General features: G+C 42.6%; 1 protein-coding gene across 21 annotated transcripts in view; it reads right to left on the minus strand.

Annotated features, from left to right (window-relative positions):
* Positions 1-20,404, minus strand: part of SVIL (supervillin) — a 256,176-nt gene that overhangs the window by 136,182 nt on the left and 99,590 nt on the right. For 3 of the 21 annotated variants that reach the window (XM_025000265.2, XM_025000267.2, XM_025000266.2), the window contains exon 1: positions 19,847-20,280. The exons of 8 other annotated variants lie outside the window; for them this stretch is intronic. In XM_025000265.2, coding sequence (XP_024856033.1) covers positions 19,847-19,856 — 10 coding nt within the window. In that variant the 5' untranslated portion in view covers positions 19,857-20,280. Of the gene's footprint in view, positions 1-19,846; positions 20,283-20,404 lie in introns of those variants that run through there. 10 more of the 21 variants (XM_025000291.2, XM_025000290.2, XM_025000289.2 and 7 more) reach the window with 7 other exon arrangements.

Here is a 20,404-nt window from a genome sequence, read left to right on the forward strand (position 1 = left end):
GCTCCCAGTCCAGGTGCACAGATGAGGGACCAGAACCCAGGGCTCCCACCTACCGCTCCCTGCAGGGACCTCCTGGGACCCCTTCACCACCAGCTAGGATCAGGGGCCATGTGGGCCAAAGGGGATGTCTTTCCTGCCTTACTGTCCCATAGCCTATGGACTCATCTCTGGGAAGGCCATGGTCAGGGAAGGGTCCAGAGTGCCGTCTGCAGGGTTAGCTGCCATGTCTTTATAGCCGTGGGTCAGGCAGCGAGTCTGATGTCTGAGAACACAGGCTGTGCCATGTGACCCTTCTTCTTGGGGTCTCCAGGAGAAGCTGGGTTGTGCCGGGTACACCCATCTGTCATCTGTCTTTTGAAAATTCCTCCCCCCCACCCTCCGGATGCAGAGTTCACAGTGGGAGCATTTCAGGCATCCACCAACCACAGAGGCCTCAAAGGGCCTAAGAAATGAAGCCTCAGCTAAAGAGGTATTGGGGTCCGGCCCACAGAGGGTCCAGAGGGAGTCACCTCATCCTCTCCCACATCCTTCCGCACCTCCTTGTATCTGGAAAGCAAGTCCCCACCCAGCGCTGAGCATAGATGACTAACCCCATCACTTTCCACAGATGCAGCCTTTAACTGCAGACACGGAGCTTTCGACATCCCGTTTCATCTTCACTGCCCCCAACTGGACACTGTGGAGCGCTTTCTAATTTACAAAGTGCCTTACTCCACCTGCCTTCCTGTGATCCTGCTGCCACAATGGCAAGTACCCCGGTCCCCATTTCACAGATGACAAAACTGACCTCCAGACAGGTTTAAAATACAGTGTTTAGTGAGAGATGAAGAAAGATGGTTGTGGATGGGAAAGGGCTTTGTGGTCCCTGGATTCCAGCTTGACCTTTTTCCTTTTCTTTTTGATGTAGACCATTTTTAAAGTCTTGTTGAATTTGTTACAACATTGCTTCTGTTACATGTTTTGGTTTTTTGGTCCTCAGGCATGTGGGATCTTAGCTTCCCAACCAGGGATCGAACCTGTACCCCCTGCACTGGAAGGTGAAGTCCTAACCACTGGATCACGGTGAAGTCGTGCAGCTTGAGCTTTACTAGGCAGAGGTGACCAAGATGAATTACAAAGTCAAGCATGCCATCATGGCTGGTGCTCTCTCTCTCCCAGCTCCAGCTTCAGTGGAGACTTGGAGATACTCCAGAAAGGATGGCCCCACAGGTTCTAAAACTGAACAGTAACTACCTTTGGGGTAAGAGGAAAAAAGAGCCTGCAAATGCGTGTCTGGGGCAAGTGGAATCAGCACCAACCATTTTTTCTTATGAATCATGTGGAGAGCCTGATAGGTTTTATTCAAAACTGCTGTTTTCAAGTCTTGGCGATCATGGCTGTGTAGATGCTAGGCTCTGGTTAAGGAAGGGGCAGAAGTGAGAAACAAAAGATGGAAACAAGATTCTCACTACATTCTTCTGGTGACAGACTTGGAACATGAGCTAATAATGTAACACACCAGCCCAGCCAAAGCTGAACAAAAACAATACTATCTACAGCTGCCTTGGGGCATCTTTCAGAGCACAAAATAGCCTCACCCTACTCCCTCCCAGCAGCTTCTCTTTCTTTCTTTTTTTATTGATGCGCGGGCGTGGATAATCCTTGCAAGCCAATATGTCATTCTGTTTAGCTTTAGAAATACTTGATCATGCTGATTTGGCAAAGGAAAAAAAAAAAAGTGCTGTACAGCAGGAATACTTCATCTCCGCAGTAACTAGTTTGAGCAAGTCAGGGGTGGTTCTCAGGCTGACTGTGAGGGTCTGACACTGAGGAAAGGGCTTCACTTTGAAGCCTGACTTTGACCCTCAGGCAAACTCACAGGATAAACAGCTGTTTTTCGGTCTTGCCCGGAAAATTCAGAACAAGTTCTGACTCCCAAAAATCTTTGTCTTGCTTTTATTTTTTTGCAGTCTTTCTTTAAAAAAACAAAAACCAAACACCTGTTTTTGCAGCCCTCCAGTGGGAAGCAAGAATCACAAAATTAAATCCCAGCATGTCACATGGACAAGAATTGCTTTTCTCATGAGAGCCAAGATCCAAGGCCATGGGGCGAAAGTGATTTACAGGAAATGCGCAAGTTGTTCAGCAAGTATAGAGCTCGAGTCGGGTATTGTTCATAAGCACCCTCTTGTGTGTGGTTAGCTCTTCTGATGGAGGCAGGATTAGGATGTCATTAACATGTAGCCCATGAATGAACGGAGAACACGCCACTACAAGTGGCAGAAAAGATGCTCCACTGTTAGCGCCTGGGGCCAGAGGAGGTTCTTAAAAGGCTCTCTGAGAACTGTCACAGAACTCTGGACATTAGTTATACATGACACAGGGGAGAAATAGGAAAGCAGCAATCACGTGCATCTGGGCCCCTGATGTTGGGTGACCTTTAGGGTTAGACCTGGCTTTGGAAATCCTCTGGTTTAGTCTCTCCACTGGAGCTGAGGGGGTAGACTTTCCCAGTGAGACTTAAAACTGCCCAAGCCACACACAGACGGATGGCATAAAAATCCCTAGATGGAACCCAGGCTTGGGGATGTAGTAAAGCACCCCAGGTGACTTGGGGTGCAGCCCAGGGCCAGAACCTCAGTTACCTGAAGTGGCTCGTCTGATGGAGGTGTGCACAGGCTGGCTCCAAGGATGGCAGCCGCAACATGGAAACTGTAAGAGCTCTGGTTCTGTTTCGAAACACCAGCATCATTTTTATAGCAAAGTTTGTTGCATGGTGATGCATCAAAACAAACATTATTACAAAATACGCGATTTGAATTTCATCAGTCCCAGAACTTGATAGCATAAAGGACCCTAACTCAAACATTACAGAGTAGAATTATGATAAAAACACAACCACATGAGCTCCCAGTGAACCAGGGAAAGGAGGGAATGAAACAATTCCAGGTCATCCTAACTAAACTCCTGCTGTTGCTACAGCCACCTTGAAGAACAGTATGGGGATTCCTTAAAAAACTAGAAATAAAACTACCATATGACCCAGCAATCCCACGACTGGGCATAAACACTGAGAAGACCATAATTCAAAGAGGCATACGTACCCCAATGTTCATTGCAGCACTATTTACAATAGCCAGGACAGGGACTCAACCTAGATGTCTATCCACAGATGAATGGATAAAGAAATTGTGGGACATATACACAATGGAATATTACTCAGCCCTAAAAAGGAACAAATTTGAGTCAGCTCTAGTGAGATGGATGAACCTGGAGCCTGTTATACAGAGTAAAGTAAGTCAGAAGAGAAAAACAAATATTGTATATTAATGCATATGTATGGAATCCAAAAAATGGTACTGATAAACCTATTTGCAGGGTAGCAATAGAGGTGCAGTCATAGACTTGTGGACATGGTGTGGGGGGTAAAGAGGAAGGTGGGATGAACTGAGAGATTAGGATTGACATATACACTACCGTGTAGAAAAATAATAAAACCCCACTGTTGCACTGACATAGCCCACTCTCTGGGTCTATGCTATGAGAGCCCTTTTAAAGGAGATTATAATTAGAAGGACCAGCTAACCCAAATTACATCAATACATATTACGATCAGCTTCTGGTTTATTTCTAACACTCAGATGGTAAGGAATTCATTCTAGAAATCCCATATACTATAACCACAGGACACAGGTACACCCTTGATATCTACTGTGCTCTTTCTTTAAAATTCTTTTTCCTGGCTCCATTTCTCTCTGTCATTAATATATGTTACTCATGTGCTGACTTGAAAGGTTCATATTTTGTTGCGGTTTTCATCCTCTGTATCTCAGAAACATGTTACTACAATTATATAAGTTTGTCATCCAAGGAAAATTGCTAACAATACCAGCGTAAGTTCCCAGAGCAAAGGCATTAAAAAAAAAAAAAAAAATACCTCCTAGAGTTTTATTTGTTCACTTTGTTTCCAAAACGCCACATGTCATGATTTTAAAAAATGCGCACATCAGATTTCCCAAAGCCCAAAATTGGAGCAAAAAGTGATTCGAAAGATCAAGATGGGCTGTTCTCAATTTCTGAAAGGATGCTTCTAAACCATTATTAGGGAGAACTGCATTGTAACGTATTTCTCAGAAAGAGGCAGTGGTGACCAGTAATGTACCAGAGGTGACACTTCATGCAAAGGGCAGCCCGGAGCTTAAGGGCCTGGGTTCCTCAGACAGACAGGCGTTCAAACCCCAGCTCTGCCCTTTCCTAGCTATGGGACTCATGGGTCAATTACCACCACCAATGATGGAAGCCAAAAGGTTTTTCTAAGGATGCAGGACGCTCACATCCAGAACAGAGCACTCAGCTCAGTGCAGGCTCCTCAGACACCGTACCCAGAGGCATCACCACTGCCCTTGTATATCCCTCTCCCTCCCTTTCCTCTTCATCTGATTCTTCTCTTCCTGAACTCTTTCCTGGCACACATGCGCACACACAGACTCCTTTCTACCTTAACAAATCTATGCAGTAATGCCTGCTGGAATCAATATTATCCAGTTTGCTTTATACTGTTCTAATTGTTTCAACAGATGGGATCCTAGGTTAACAGATTCCATTCCAACCTTTCTGCTTTTAACAATGTATGGAGCTTTTAGCAATACTAAACACCCACAGAAGAAATGCCATCCATGCCAACATAGTTTCGGTTATTTTGCAACAACCTACCAACAAGGAGAACTCCTGAGGATGTTTCCTGAAGCACCCCAGACCTGATCTTCCAACATCACTGCCCTGGCTTGCCTCGTCTCTACCTCCCAGCTCCACCAGCCCAGGGGAGCTGCATGCGTCCATAAAATGGCTGGGGCAGGTTAAGTGTTCACCAGAATGATTTTTGGAAGAAAAAAAGATGCAAGTGCTTCCATTTGTGAATATAACATAAATGTGGGGTCATGCCTTCTACAGAAAAACCTATACATCTGTGAGACTATGTATACTGCAGTTTTCCTGGCTTCGTATTACAATGTTGAAAGATGTGAAATGTCAAGTCTGAAAGATGACTAAATCTAATTTTAAGAAGAAAGAGGGGTGAGATACCAAAAAAAAATTTTTTTTAATATTTTCATTCCCATTAAGATGATAAGGAGGGATGTCTTAAGTGTTGGACTCCTGAAGTCTGCTCAGAGTACCTTCTTGCTCCTCCTTGGATGCGCCTTTCTTTGGACTTAACACAAGTGCTGAGCAGGACAGAGTTGCTGACATGAATGAATGGCCTTTGGTCCCAGGTGAAGGAATAACTGAGAAGGATCCCCACCCACCTTGCCTTTCTCGCTTAGTCTCTTAGCCCATACACAGCATGAAAACGTGAAAAATATTTCTAACCCCTTCTTCCTTACAAAGAAAAAAGTAAACAGAGAGGAGGAGAGAACTTAGCAATTTTGTTTCTGGAAAGACCAGAAAACTGTCATTTATGCCTTTCAGAGAAGGAGTTCTGTTGGGTGTGGTGTGAAGTCAATAAAATAGGTGCTAATTTGCAGCTTTTAAAACAAAAATGAAAGGGCATTCAGCAAGTAAATGCTTGATGTCTCAACCCTAGTAAAAAAGCTCTGGCTCCAGGTGGGGAAAAAAAACTCCCAAGAATCATGACATAATTTACGGCCAGATAGTTCATCAAATTTCTTCACCTGTAGTTTTGAAACATATGTGGCATTCATATTTAATAGAGCAGCTGCCTGGACCAGGGGGCAGGTGCTGAAATGATATAGCAGTGGGCAAAGGGAGCATTCTTCCCCTCGGAACAGTCACAATATCTTACTTAATTGAAGTACCCATCCAGGGTTGGTCCAACTGACCGCATTCTGAACAAAACATACTGAAAAGCACATTTAATGGGCACCTGAGGTGTATGTTTTCAAATGACCTAACTGTTATTTTTGGATTTTTATTCAATTTATATAAAATTATACTGCTAATAGATGTCATACAGAAAGCCAGAACTTGGTCTGTAAAGGTGACTCTGGACTAAGTCTACAGTGCAGTCTTTTCAAATCCGGCTTATGTTTCTAATTTCTGGATTTATGTGATTCAAATAGAGCTAAAAAGTAGGAGACGGTTCACAGTTACTAGTTTCTGGTTTGTCCTTACAGACTTTATGCATGCAAGCAAATACAAATAAATGCTTCTTTTCCCTTTTATACCCAGATGTAAAGTATCCTTAGAGATGCATTGTGAAGATCTTTCCATAAAGGCACACAGCTTCCTCATTTGTTACACAGCAACCCATAACTTACTTAATGAGTCCCTTATTGATGGGCACCATAGTTTCTAATATTTTGCTATTTACCACAAAACTATAATATATAATCAGGAATGCAAGTGTATGTGAAGGAAATCTGATGGAAACTGCCAAGTTGGTCCTCTCCAACATTGTATCATTTTATATTTCCATCAGCAATTCTCCCTACAGCCTTACCATCAGAGCTTGTGACCAAATTCTAAATCTTTGCTTCTCTGAGGTTTCACAGTCATGGTACACTTTTATTACTGAGTGAAAGAGGTTGAGCATCTTTTCACATGCTTTAGATTCAAATTTAATTTTTCTTTCTTTTTTGGTGTGTATCCATGTAGATGCATTGCTGATATTTTTACAGTGTGTTTTGCTTTTTTTTTTTTTGATTTTTAGAAATTTACATGTTAACATATTATTAGCCATATATCTGTGATAAGAGTTGAGAATAGTTTTCCTAATTTTTCCCCTCTCTTTGATGTTTTTGTTTCCCAGTTCAAAAGTGTTGTTATTGTTTTTAGAATTCAGTTGGTTTTTTTAAATCAATCTTTTATTTCATGGCCTCTGGATTGTAAGCAGTTGGGAAAAATCTGTAAAATCTAGAGCTATTAAGACATTATACGTTTTTGAAAAGATGCTCATCATTGCTAATCATTAGAGAAATGCAAATCAAAACCACAAAGAGGTACCACGTCACAGTGGTCCGAATGGCCATCATTAAAAAGTCTACAAATAACAAATGCTAGAGAGGGTGTGGAGAAAAGGGAACTTTCCTACACTGTTGGTAGGAATGTAAATTGGTATACCCACTATAGAGAACAGTATTAGAGATTCCTCAAAAAACTAAAACTAGAGCTACTACATGATCCAGCAATCCCACTCCTGGGCATATACCTAGACAAGACCTCTAATCCGAAAAGATACATGTACCCCCATGTTTACAGCAGCACTTACAATAACCAAGACAAGGAAGCAACCTAAGTGTCCACTGACAGATGAATGGATACAGAAGATATGGTATATACAATAGAATATTACTCAGTAATAACAAAGAATGAAATACTGCCCTTTGCAGCAATATGGACAGACCTAGACATTATCATACTAAATGAAGTAAGTCAGAGAGAAAAACAAATACCATATGATATCACTTGTAGGTGGAATCTAAAATAGGACACAAATGAACTATCTATGAAACAGAAATAGACTCACAGACATAGAGAACAGACTTGTGGTTGCCAAGGGAAAGGGGAGATGGGACAGGGATCAGCAGATGCAAACTAGTATTTCTAGAATGGATAAGCAACAAGGTCCTACTGCATAGTACAGGGAACTAGATTCAATATCTTATAATAAACCATAATGAAAAAGAATATATATATATGTATAAATAAATCACATGAATCACTTTGCCGTACAGCAGAAATTAACATAACATTGTAAATAAACTACATTTCAATAAAATACATTAAAAATTGTTTTATTATGGCACTGTTTTTGATTTGAAAAAATATAAACCTATGCAAAGTAGAGACAAAGCTACGGTGAACCCCCTACACTCACCACTAGTTTTGACAATTATCAAAATTTTGTCCCACTTGCTTCTCTTATCTCTCTCTCTCCATAACATTATTTTAAAGCAAACCCAAGATTTCAAGTGATTTCACCCCTATTTACATGCTTCAGTAAGCATTTCAAAACATTATGAACATTTTCTTGCATAGCCATCATGATATTACCATATGTAACAAATTTAATAATGCATATGATGTCCTTTGATACTTGATCAACTCTCCAATAACTCTCAAAAATGTCTTTACACAGTTGACTTGTTCATCTGTAAATATGAGATCTCTTGGAAATGTATCCTGATGTATGGTACAATTTATTTAAAGAAATAAATTTATTTGTTATTTTTTTCATGTGGTTACCCAGTTGTCTTAGCATTCATTTAATGGTCCATTTTCCCCTACTGATTTTAAATGCTTTTTCCCCTCATTTAAAAAATTTATCCCCATATATTTTGGGGACTATTTCTGGTTCTCTAATCTGTTGCACTGTTCTGTTTTATTCTATGCCAGCGTGTATGTTAGTAGCTCAGGTGTGTCCGACTCTTTGCAACCCCATGAACTCCTGTCCATAGGATTCTCAAGGCAAGAATACTTCAGTGGGTTGACATTTCCTCCTCCAGGGGATCTTCCCAACCCAGGGATCAAAGCTGGGTTTCCTGTATTACAGGCGGATTCTTTAACGTCTGAGCCACCAGGGAAGCCCTTTATGCCAGTAATACCTTTTAATTCCACAGTGTGTTTAATAAGTGATAGCTCTTGTTTATATACCTATGTGAACTGAGAATCCACTTGCCTACCTTTTTTTTTAAGAGTTGGTATTTATTGGGAATAAGTTAAATTTAATAAATTAATTTATGAAGAATTGCTATATTCACAATCTTGAATTTTCTTATTCTAGAACACAATGCATGCCCTCCCACTTTTTTTTTTTTTCAAATTCTTTTTGTATCCTTTAGGCATATTCCACAATTTTATACATGTAGATTCTACATATTCCATGCCAAGTTATTCCTAGCACTTAATCCACTTTGCTGTCTCAGTCAACGTGGGCTTCTGTTCCTCTGAAGTGCTTGCAGGGGTCATTGGAGGTACAGCCTTTAGCAGTCAAGGTCCTGCTCACTGCCTCGGAAGATGCTCAGAGGCCGAGGTTCACCTGTGCATGACAACCAGACTGTAGGCCTGAAGCAGAGCTGGAAGCAATTCAACTCAGGTCAAAGCCTTCCCATCCTTACTCTTGCCCCATTCAGGGGCAGGGCTCAAAGACCTGAGGATCTAGGGTGAGGAGAAGATGCAAAATAGCAGCTCTGGGACCCATGAGATACCTTATCTCCTGTTGAGCTTTTACAGAAGCTAAACTATCTCTAATCTGCAACTAACAATTTACTCTGTGATTAACTGTGCTGCAAGACAGGCACCTGCCTGATCACTCTTCCAGATTCCCAGGGAAGCTTATAAAAGGCCCTTGGCGGTCTCTGCACAGCACCAGACACGGCAGTCATTTGGGGCAGCAGACTCAACCTCCTGCCTCCCACCTGCCTGCTGTTTCCCACCATGGGGAGCCGGCAGCCACCTCTACAGCCAAATCCTTCTCGCTCAGAACACGGGACTCTGCAGGCTTTTCTGCTGATCTCCCTCCAGAAGCAATAGGGAAAATGCAGCAAGCTCATCACTGTGACGTTGTGGCACCCCTCACCCTTTTCTCATGCATACTCTGTGGCTCCCCATGCACTTGAGGCAGTGGCCCCATGCGTCTCCTCCATCCCTGCTGACCTTGGTACCCAATCAATCGCTCGAACTGGTACATTCCTCCCGTGCCCCACTCTGATCCCTTCCTTCCTCTCTCTGCTGCATCATCGTCACCACACTTTGAGACTCGTCCAATCCCACAGCCTCCCCGACTTCAGTAGCACCTCATCTACCCCATCCCTCCTGCAGTCGTCAGCATCTGCCCTGTCAAGATACCCAAGAATTCTGTGGGCAGTAAACACACCCCAACTATCTTGAAATTCACGGCCCTCCTTGGTCCAATCGATGACCACTCCCTTCCACCTTTCTTCCTCCTTCCTTCCACAAACTCTCATCTTTCCACTTATCAAAACCCTCCCTCCTTTCCATCTGTGAAGTCTCCCCAGACTCCTGTTCTTCAACCTCAGCACACCCCCCATCAAACTGCCATCTTCTGTGTGCCCACCTATGACTTCCAAGCTTCCGAGGGAGGCCCTGAAGTGTTCAAAGTGCTGCTTGCTCATAAAACACTTCCAAGCTGCATTTGTGCATGAAGCAATCAGCGATCTCACATTTGTCCTACATATCTGATCTCTACTCTACACGGCTGTTTGAATATGGACTAGTGAGCTTTTGCCTTTGGGGATAAATCACACTTATAGAACACCCACTCTGTGCCCAAGGGGCATGATGGTTCTCCATCCTCATCCATGTGTTTGCACTGCTGACAGTCCACCATCCAGCCGTCTCCTCCCACCCTGCATGAATCCCTCTGACTGTAACGCTTCGTGTACTTTTGTTTACTGAGAAGGAAATTTATTTATTATCTCCCGTACATTGAAAGTGAAAGTGAAAATTGCTCAGTCTTGTCCAACTCTTTGCGACCCCGTGGACTATACAGCCCATGGAATTCTCCAGGCCAGAATACCAGAGTAGCCTTTCCCTTTTCCAGGGGATCTTCCCAACTCAGGGATCGAACCCAGGTCTCCCACATTGCAAGCGGATTCTTTACCAGATGAGCCACAAGGGAAGCCCAAGAATACTGGAGTGGGTAGCCTATCCCTTCTCCAGGGGATCTTCCCGACCCAGGAATTGAACCAGGATCTCCTGCATTGCAGGTGGATTTTTTACCAACCGAACTATCAGGGAAGCCCAATATGTCCTGTACATTGCTCCTTCTCATTTATTTTAATGTCTCAAAGCACCCAGGAGCCCTTCTTCTTAAATGCTTTACCTGTTTCATTTATTTTTTTTTTAATTTCATTTATTTGGCTATGCCAGGTCTTAGTTGCAGCATGCAAATTCTCAGTTGCAGAATATGGGATCTAGTTGCCTGACCAGGGATCAAACCCAGGGCCCCTGCACTGGGACATGGAGTCTTAAGGCTTTATCTGTTTTAAATGTAAAGGCTGGACACTGAGGCAGGCAGAGCTGCTAGGAACCACAGTCAGGAGGAACTGCCAGCCCATGTCAAGTGGTTACTCATCCCCAACTGCCCCCGTGCCAGGTAGGATGTGATAAGAGCCTCTTTTTAGCTCTGGCAGGTGTGTCCCTCTCATATAGGACAGATCGAATGCCAGCCCTTGGTAAAGATTTAAAAAAAAAAAATTACTTGACATTTTATGACATCCTGGGATATTCCAGAGAGGAACGGGAACCAAGCCAAGACCAAAGGTACAGAAGTCCTTGAGTTCAAGGGCTACCTGGAAGGTAGGACTGGTGACTCTCAGATCTACAAGGCACCAGGTCCCAGCCCTGTAGCGTCTTAGAAGAGAGGAACAGGAGTATCTCAGAGACTGGGAAACTCCTCAGAAAATGACTAGTCACCACGATCAGAGTGACTCCTTTAAGGTGGCTGGCGATGGCTGGCTCCCTGGGACTCTAGCACTTGAGGTAGCCTAGGGTTCAAGGTCACTTACGGATATTAGAAACAACAAAGGGGAACAGGTATCATGCCACGGACATTGACTCTAGAAGTTAGCGGGAGGAAAGGGTGTGAGCTTTGTCAGCAAAATTTTCTCTGGAAATATTCTATACCTGCCCTAGGGAAGGCTCAGGTGTTGGTTGGCAGGACTCACCTCCTTCACTATCTCAGAAAATATCAATTTTCAGCCCTTCCTATTATGAGCAAGAAGAGGATCTGCTTGGATTCGGGCAGCAGGTGTGTGCCGCAGGGGCAGTGGGGTCACCAGAGCAAAGTTCCAGGGACTCTGAAGACCCAGGGACAATAGAGCTCTGGTTACTGATTCTTAATGGCTGATAGAAATACATCCCCTTGTTCTAGTTATTCTCGGGGAAGCTTCTTAGAGCATCCTGCTGTTCCTTTACCCTGAGCTTCTCTTGTGCTGGTAATGACATCAGCGAAAAGAATGACTGAGTGTTCTTTACATCATACATGAAGGCAGTGATTGGAGTTGGCGGTAGCTCCTTCGTGAGCTGAATTATGGTCGAATCCCTCACAAACTGATAGACGATTCTCTGCTAGAGGGCTCAGGGTCTGGGTGCCATGCTGTTCCCCATGTATGCTCTGTCCATGTACACTGTAGTTCAACAAATAATTTGTAATTCAAAGGAACTGCCCTAGACTTAGATTTGGTAAAAATAAGATGAGGACATCCTGTGTTTGCTTGGATTTTAAATATGATTTTTCTACGAGATGTTACACAGTTGGGGGGAAAAAAAACAAACACAAAAGGTTAGCGAAGGAAAACTCAATTTTCAAAATAGCCTTTGACCCTTGAGTGAGTGTGCTTTTCCTGAGTGTACAGCTGATTAGAACAATGTTCTGAAGGCCCCACTGCAGGTGTGTCCATTCACACGCCAGTGACAGATGGCACTGGGCCAAGACGCTGCACGGGGAGAGACAGAAGGCCAGGGGCAGGGCCACCCACCGTGCTCGCATCATACCGCCTGGGGGAGGATTCCAGCCCCATCCCTCAATTACGTGTAAACAGCCTGCGGTGCGGCCCAGCAAACTGTATTTTTCAAAAACTTCACCAAGTGATTTGAATGCTGTTGCTGTTCAATCGCTCAGTCGTGTCCGACTCTTTGTGACACCATGGACCACAACACGCCAGGCTTCCTTGTCCTGCACCATCTCCCAGAGTTTGCTCAAACTCATGCCCATGAGTTGGTGATGCCATGATCATTCAGTTTTAGAAAACTATCGCCTTTTTAAATTAACTATGACCTGTTCAATCTGACGCTGATCCAAGTCTAGCTGAAATATTTCATTTCAATTCATCCCAAATTTCCTCTGATGAATAAATATGTAGGTATTTGCTACAATTTCACATCTGAACCAAAAGAATATTCTCTTCTTTTATTTTTATTTTAATAAAAGGAACCCACCAATGGGTAATAAAATCCAGATAATCATCTTACATATAAGTTCCAAAACCCCACCCAAAACATAAGCAGGAAAGTCTTCCTTTCCCCTGGTGGGATGTACATGAGTTATGACCAAGGCTTTCTGGGTGTGAACCAGCTAAAGAAGCCTGGTTAAATCTAATATATTGAGCACCACCTCTTCAGGAAACTGGTTTTGGAATGACTGCTCAGGCCTCAGAAGTAGTCATTTTCTATTACTGTAACTAAAATAACACATTAATTTCCCTAGATTCCAAGGAATCATACGCTCAAACTGTCTACTTTTAACGCCAAGATTAAAAAAATCATTGCAATAACATTTGAGATGAAAAATAAAAATTCCTTACAATGTAAATCGATGTAGCCACTATGGAAAACAGTATGGGAGTTCCTCAAAAATAAAGTTGGCACCTGATCCAGCAATCCCACTTCTAGACAAAACTCTAATTCAAAAAGATAGGGGCACGTTCCCCTATGTTCATAGCAGCACTACTCACAAGAGCCGAGACGTGGAAACAACCTCAACGCCCACTGACAGATGAATGAAGAAGATGTGGTACATGCACAGTGGAATTCTGCTGTGCTCAGTCAGTCGTGTCTGACTCTTTAGAATCCTATGGACTCCCCTCTCCATGGGATTTCCCAGGCAAGAATACTGGAGTGGGGTGCCATTGTCTCCTCCAGGGGATCTTCCTGACCCAGGGATCGAACCAGCGTGTCCTGCACTGCAGGCAGATTCTTTACCACTGAGCCACCTGGGGAGCCACAAGGCAATGCAACTCAGCCATAAAAAAGAACAAAATCATGCCATCTGCAGCAACATGGATGCAACTAGAGATTATCACACTACGTGAAGTCAAGTCAGAGAAAGACAAATACCGTATGATACCACTTATATGTGGAATCTAAAATATGGTGCAAATGAACCTATCCACAAAGAGAAACCGACTGAGAGAGCAGACCTGTGATTGCCAAGGGAGTGGAAAGGAGGACGGATGGAGTAGGAGGCGGAGGTTAGCAGAGGTAAGATATTATACGTAAGATAGATAAACAACAAGGTCCTACTGCATAGCACAGGGAGCTATATTCAATATCCGATGATAAGCCATAATGGAAAAAAATATGAAAAAGAATGCATATAACTGAATCACTTTGCTGTACAGCAGAAATTAACACAATACTGTAAATCAACTATACTTTAATAAACTGTTTAAAAAAAAGAAGTCCTTACAGTTTAAGGCTAAAACTGAAACTTACGAGTCATCTTTGCCCTAATGAAGATTAATAATAGTACTCTCTCAATAAACATGGCCACGTGGCAAGTGCCACTTTAAGTGTCTTTTAACAACTCAACATGCCAGGTACATCACTGTCTCCATTTTACAGATGAGGACAGGAGACAGGTTGAATGACTTCCCATGCTAATACAAGTATGGGTGACCCGTGAACAACATGGCTTTAAACTGCATGGGTTCACCTGTAAGTAGATGTTTTGCAATAAATACAGCACTATATGATCTGCAGTTGGTTGGTTCCACGGATGCTGAACAGTGGATCAGCATCCCATAGGAGGGCCACCTACGGGACCTGAGTTTCTGGGGATTTTAGTACCCGTGGTGGGTCCTGGAACCAACCCCCTCAAATACTGAGAGATGCCCATTAATAACTAAGAGTGTTAGAATGTGAGGCTTCCCAGGTGGCTGAGTGGTAAAGTATCTGCCTGCCAATGTAGGAAATGCAGGTTTGATCCCTGGGTTGAGAAGATCCCCTGGAAGAGGAAATAGCAACTCACTCCAGTATTCTTGCTTGGGGAATCCCATGGACAGAGGAGCCTGGTGGGCTACAGTCCATGGGGCCACAAGAGTGTCAGATACAATCGAGCAACTCAAGAAGAACAACGAACAACAGTCTGGCCCCAGGAGGCTGTAGTCACACAATAGGTCTGAACTTTCAAATAAGTGAATCACACAAGCAAACCTTTCAAGGTAAACAACAGCATCTACACTGTTTAAGGAACATACCAATTTCTAAATTGCTCTTCTTAAAAAGTACCACATCACAATAATCTTAGCTTGTTTACTTTAGGTTTAATTCAACAACTTTCTAGACATTGGTCACCTGGTCTTTCAACCTTTTTAAATGATCCTAATTCTCTCAATCATTACAAAAAATTTAAGAGTGTATTGTCTAGCATATTTCCTTCCCCCAGCAACATGCAAAGCAAAGTTAACATGGCACTCGATTAAATGACAGATAGGATTCCAATTTTATCAGCAGTACCTTCTGGACTTAATTACTCATTTCATTTAAAAGTTAAAACTGATTATTCCTCACTTGTCCACCAGCAGTATAAAAACAGAACTGTTTAAAACAAAAACATGTAATTACCTTCCTTCTGGAAAACACTTGAATGAGTCAGAAGTGTTAAAAAGAGAAATTTCACTGGAGCTCAGCAGATAAGGACATCAAATGCTTTCAGCGTGTGTGTGTGTGTGTGTGTGTGTGTGTGTGTGTGTGTGCGTGCATGTGTGTCTGTGTGTGTGTGTCCCATTCATCAGTTTCACCACCACACAGGTATTTACTGAACACCTGCAATAACAGTTAGGAGACCTAAATACCAGACATACCAATATCGACTATAAGTATCAAACCATTTTCCAAACCTGTTTAGATACACTTAGAAATATCTGCCACTTGGAAATACCCAATTTTCAGGATAATTAAGAGTTCACCATACTTCAAACAAACCTCCACACTGATTTCTTCTTATTCCTTTCACCAAGTTTAAATTGAAGTGGATAGTTGCCCTCCACAATTTGCAACAACATATCATACCTCTTCTAAATAAGACCAAATTCAGTCTTTGTTTAAATCTTGATCCACTCAAGGTTCTTTCAACAAGCAGTTTGTTGGTTTATTAGAATTTCACTATTTGAGGAAACTGTGTTTGTAGCCTTAAGACAAAAAGAGGTAAACCTGTTCTGACCTTGGAGTTCAGGCAATTAGGACAATAAATATGCATGATGTTCTAAAATCAAACAAAAATCTACAATAAATCGATCTACAAGGCAGATCTCAGGTACACAAAATCTCACATAGCTAACTTGTTAATCTGACGTTGGGATTTACTGTACTGCATTGATATTTTTTATGCAAAGTGTATGGCGGATTTACTGTACTGCATTGATATTTTTTTATGTAAAGTGCATGGCAGGTCATGTGTTTCTCTTAAGAACAACTGATTTTATTTTAAACTTCAAATAATATGTTAGTAAAATCCTAAAAATGACAGTACAGAGGGCAGCCAAAGTGCACCCAGTAATGCTATCCTTCTGTGTGGTCTACACAGAGGCCAGGGTGCTGGTTGGCTCTTAGAATCTTCTGTCATGTGCCAAGGGGGTGTGTGTTTACACGTATGCATATATATGTATGCTGTTCTCCATGCTGCTGTCTGTTTAAATCAAAGTCAACTACAGGATAAGCAAATTCACATTAAGAAACTCTGTCCTGGGGACATGGGTAAACCAATGACTGATTCTTGTTGATGTTTGGTAGAAATCAATGCAATACTGTAAAAAAATTATCCTTCAATTAAAAATAAATAAATTTTACAAAGAATTTTGTCCTATTAGGGAACTATATTCAATATCTAATGATAAACCATAAAGGAAAAGAATATTTTTAAAAAATGTATAGCGACTTTCCTGGTGGTTCCAGTGGTTAGGACTCCATGCTTCCACTGTAGGGAGTGAGGGTTCAATCCCTGGTCAGGGAACTAAGATCCTGCATGCCACGCGGTGCATGGCATGTGTATATATGTTGGGCTTCCTAAGTGGTACTAGAGTGGTAAAGAACCTATCTGCTATTGCAGGGACCTAAGGGAGGTGGGTTCAATCTGTGAGTCTGGAAGATCCCCTAGAGGAAAGCATCACAACCCTCTGCAGTGTTCTGGCCTGGAGAATCCCATGGACAGAAGAGCCTGGTGGGCTACAGTCAAGAGGGTGGCAAAGAGTCAGACACGACTGAATATGCACACATATACACATAACTGGATCATTTTGTTGTGCAGAAGAAATTAACACAACATTATAACTCAACTATACTTCAATTAAAAAAAAAAAAAAAAGAAATTCTGTGCAATTAACTAAAAAGTCTCCAATCTGAAAGTAAATGCTTTTTGAAGCTCTCCTGAAGGGATCCTCCCATATGACCATGACGTGGGGTTTCTGGGTGAACTCCAAGGTGCACAGTACACTTTTTGCCTGTGGGCTCTGGGACCCAATAGATATGAGACTTCTTTCAAATCAGTGTTTATGTGGCTCTCCATGGCATGAAGGATGAAAAATGGCCTGAGCAGGCCCAACTGGATAGCAGATGGGGAATATCTGATTTAGAAGACTGATTCCTATTTGAATATTGCATAATCTGGCCAAGATAGAAAGAGGTTTTCAAGTCTTAACACACAGTATATGTCATGGGCCATATAAAGTTGTCCCTGAAACCTGAAAACACACAATATGACGACTGTGGATGCAGCCTACATGGAGACCTGAGACGACCACCAAGGTGCTCACATGAGCATGAGGGGAGCGGGCTGTTATCAAGGGTGGGGATGGCTAATCCAGCTCTCTTTAGGATGCGAGACTATTGAATAAATCTGATTTTACAGAAAGCTCTAGAACAAGCCTCAAACCCAACAGCTACCCCCTGCTTAGAAGAAGATTCAAGACCTTAGCACATGATCGCAAGGGAGTGGGGGTTTATGGCTGAGTTCGTCACATGTAAGTTTTGCTTTATGTCTGTAAGGTCACAGAAAGGAAAACACTGTCTTTTCTGACAGCTATGGGCTGCTGACAGCACCCTGACAAGGCCAGGCTCTGTTGTGGAGCAGGGGCCTTTTGGGGGCCTTGGGCAGAGTTTTGTTTCTTTTTTTTTTTTTTTAACATTAGTGGCTACAGGAAGCCAAGCCAAGCCAAGTCAAAGCTGGGTCAGACCCCAGCCCCAACAACCCGGCCTCTTACAAAGACCCATGATGCCTGGCACAGGCCTGGACCCTATAACCAAACCCGCTCACAAAACCCTGGGCTTCATCACTCATGTGTGACCATCCAGAGGCACTGGTCCGGGCAGCCCTGGACCCTCGGCTGCCCCTCCACTTCCCGGTTACAGGCGTGGCCTGGCAGCAGATGCTCTGTGTGGTCACCACGTGCTCAAAGGCTCCAGAAGCCTGTGGGGGGAGGGGCAGGATTTGTACTAAAAGTGGCAACTCAAGATCCAGGCCTAAGCAGCCGAGGATGACAGCCGTCACAGTGGACAGAATCCCCCCAGTGGAAAGATGATCATACAGCCTCTGGAATCTAAATGGAAATGCTAGAGACACAGATGTACAAAACAAACATACGGTTACCAAGGGCGAACTGGGAGGTCAGGTTTGACATATACACACTTTCATACTATATATAGTAGTGTGTATATGTCGCTTCCCTGGTGGCTCAGACGGTAAAGAATCTCCCTGCAATGCAGGAGATCCCCCGGAGAAGGGAATGGGTACCCACTCCACTATCTTGCCTGGAAAATTCCAGGAACCTGGCGGGCTACAGTTCCTGGGGTCCCAGAGAGTCGGACACAACTGAGTGACTAACACTACTGCTACTACTACATAGAAAATAGATAGCTAATAAAGACCTACTCTATAGCACAGGAAACTCTACTCAATACTCTGTAATGACCTATATGAGAAAAGACTCTAAAAAGGAGTGGATGTATGTATATGTATAACTCATTCACTTCGCTATACAGCAGAAACTAACTCAACATTGTAAATCAACTGTGATCCAATAAAAATTAATTTAAAAAAATAAACAGAAACTGAAATGAATGGTCCTTTGAATTCCCTCCTCAGAAGGCTGACAGAAAGCACTGCACACAAAACCATAGATACGTGTGTTTTTTTTCTCAATCACCCATGTTTAAGTTCTTTTATATACATTATCATCTTAAGGACATGAATCAAAGGGGACTTTTCAATACCAGAGAAGAAATATCTTCATGTGGATGGTGGGTCACAGTCTGTAAGGAGAATGAGGAATTTGGGATAATTTGTTGGGCTGTCAGACTTTAATGACTCTTCTGCCAAAATGATTTGGTCCGTGAAAGCTAAGACTATCCAGATGTATGACAAATGTTTACGACCAGGGTCAAGTGTGTTTACTCTTAGGCAGTTAGCTTTTAAAACAAAAGAGCTTTGTCTAAGATGAAGTGAATGCAGCCAAAGGTGGTATTTAAGGCTCCTTGGAAGAGTCACCAGCTCACCAATGCTTCCAAAGCCCACCGACTCACAGGCATCAGCTGGCAGTTAGACGGCGGTATAGACAGTGAGGCCCATCTCTCATGGCAATGTCTATTTTTAAAGGCCAGCACACGCACACATACAATATGATAAGGTTTCCCTTAGAAAGTCAGAACGGCCAAATAATTACCACATTTCTAATTTTAAATTTGAGTTAACAAACACCAAAGCAGGAGCTGAGGTTTGATTTTAATTTTTGCGCTACTAAAATTAAACTAGAAATGTCATGGACTCCCTGCCTCCTCCATATCAGTGGCAAACTACACTCTCAAAAATGTAAGTAGATATTGTTTGGCTTTATTCATACACATCCACACAGACACATACATCTATAAACACAGATAACAGGAAAGGGAAGTTCATCAGTTCACTCTAATGAGAAATCTCTGTCCACAGAATAATATCACGATGCCTAACCATCAGATTCCATGTTTCAGAATATAATAAATTTTAAAAGACCGCAGTAACAGTGTTACAAAAACCAGAGAGCTGTGAAAAGGGAGAGTTTATGTCTATGTAAACAGATGTCATATATAGGTTCTAAAAATGATCAAGGCACTCATTCAAATCAGGAAAACTTACAGGTATCCATGGCTGGGTTGCTCTATCTTGATTGCTAAGCTGAAAATGAAGAAGAGGCAGCAAGAGAAAAAGAAATATGGAAAAGTAGAAATAAAATAGAAAGAAGATGAAAAGGAAAGAGGAAGAAAGGAAAAGAAAGGAGGGAAAGAAGGGAGAGGGGAAGGAAGGAGAAAAAGAAAGAAAAGGAAGGAAGGAGGCAGGGAAGAAGGGAAGGGAAGGAAGGAGGGAGCAGGAAAGAGTAGGCCCAGGAGGAGGCTGACTCTCCATATATTGTCCCTAAATGCTTACCCACTCCTTGGACAAACCAAAGAAGGTCAGGTGGTGACTTGGGTGGTCACCCGAGTTGGTTATTTTAAAAACATCCAATCAGCGCAACAGCTCAGCTGAATTGTTTCTGATATATAGTCACCCGATCCAATTAAACCCATGCATTCACCCACACTGGACACAAGGGTTAAACAGGGGCAGTGGGAACCACCCCGACTTCTTCAGTCTGGGTATTTAATAATGATGACTACATTCTTCTAAGAAACTGGTAGTATGACTTGTTGCCCTTGT

Source organism: Bos taurus, chromosome 13 (assembly GCF_002263795.3).
Source record: "Bos taurus isolate L1 Dominette 01449 registration number 42190680 breed Hereford chromosome 13, ARS-UCD2.0, whole genome shotgun sequence".
Lineage (NCBI taxonomy): Eukaryota > Metazoa > Chordata > Mammalia > Artiodactyla > Bovidae > Bos > Bos taurus.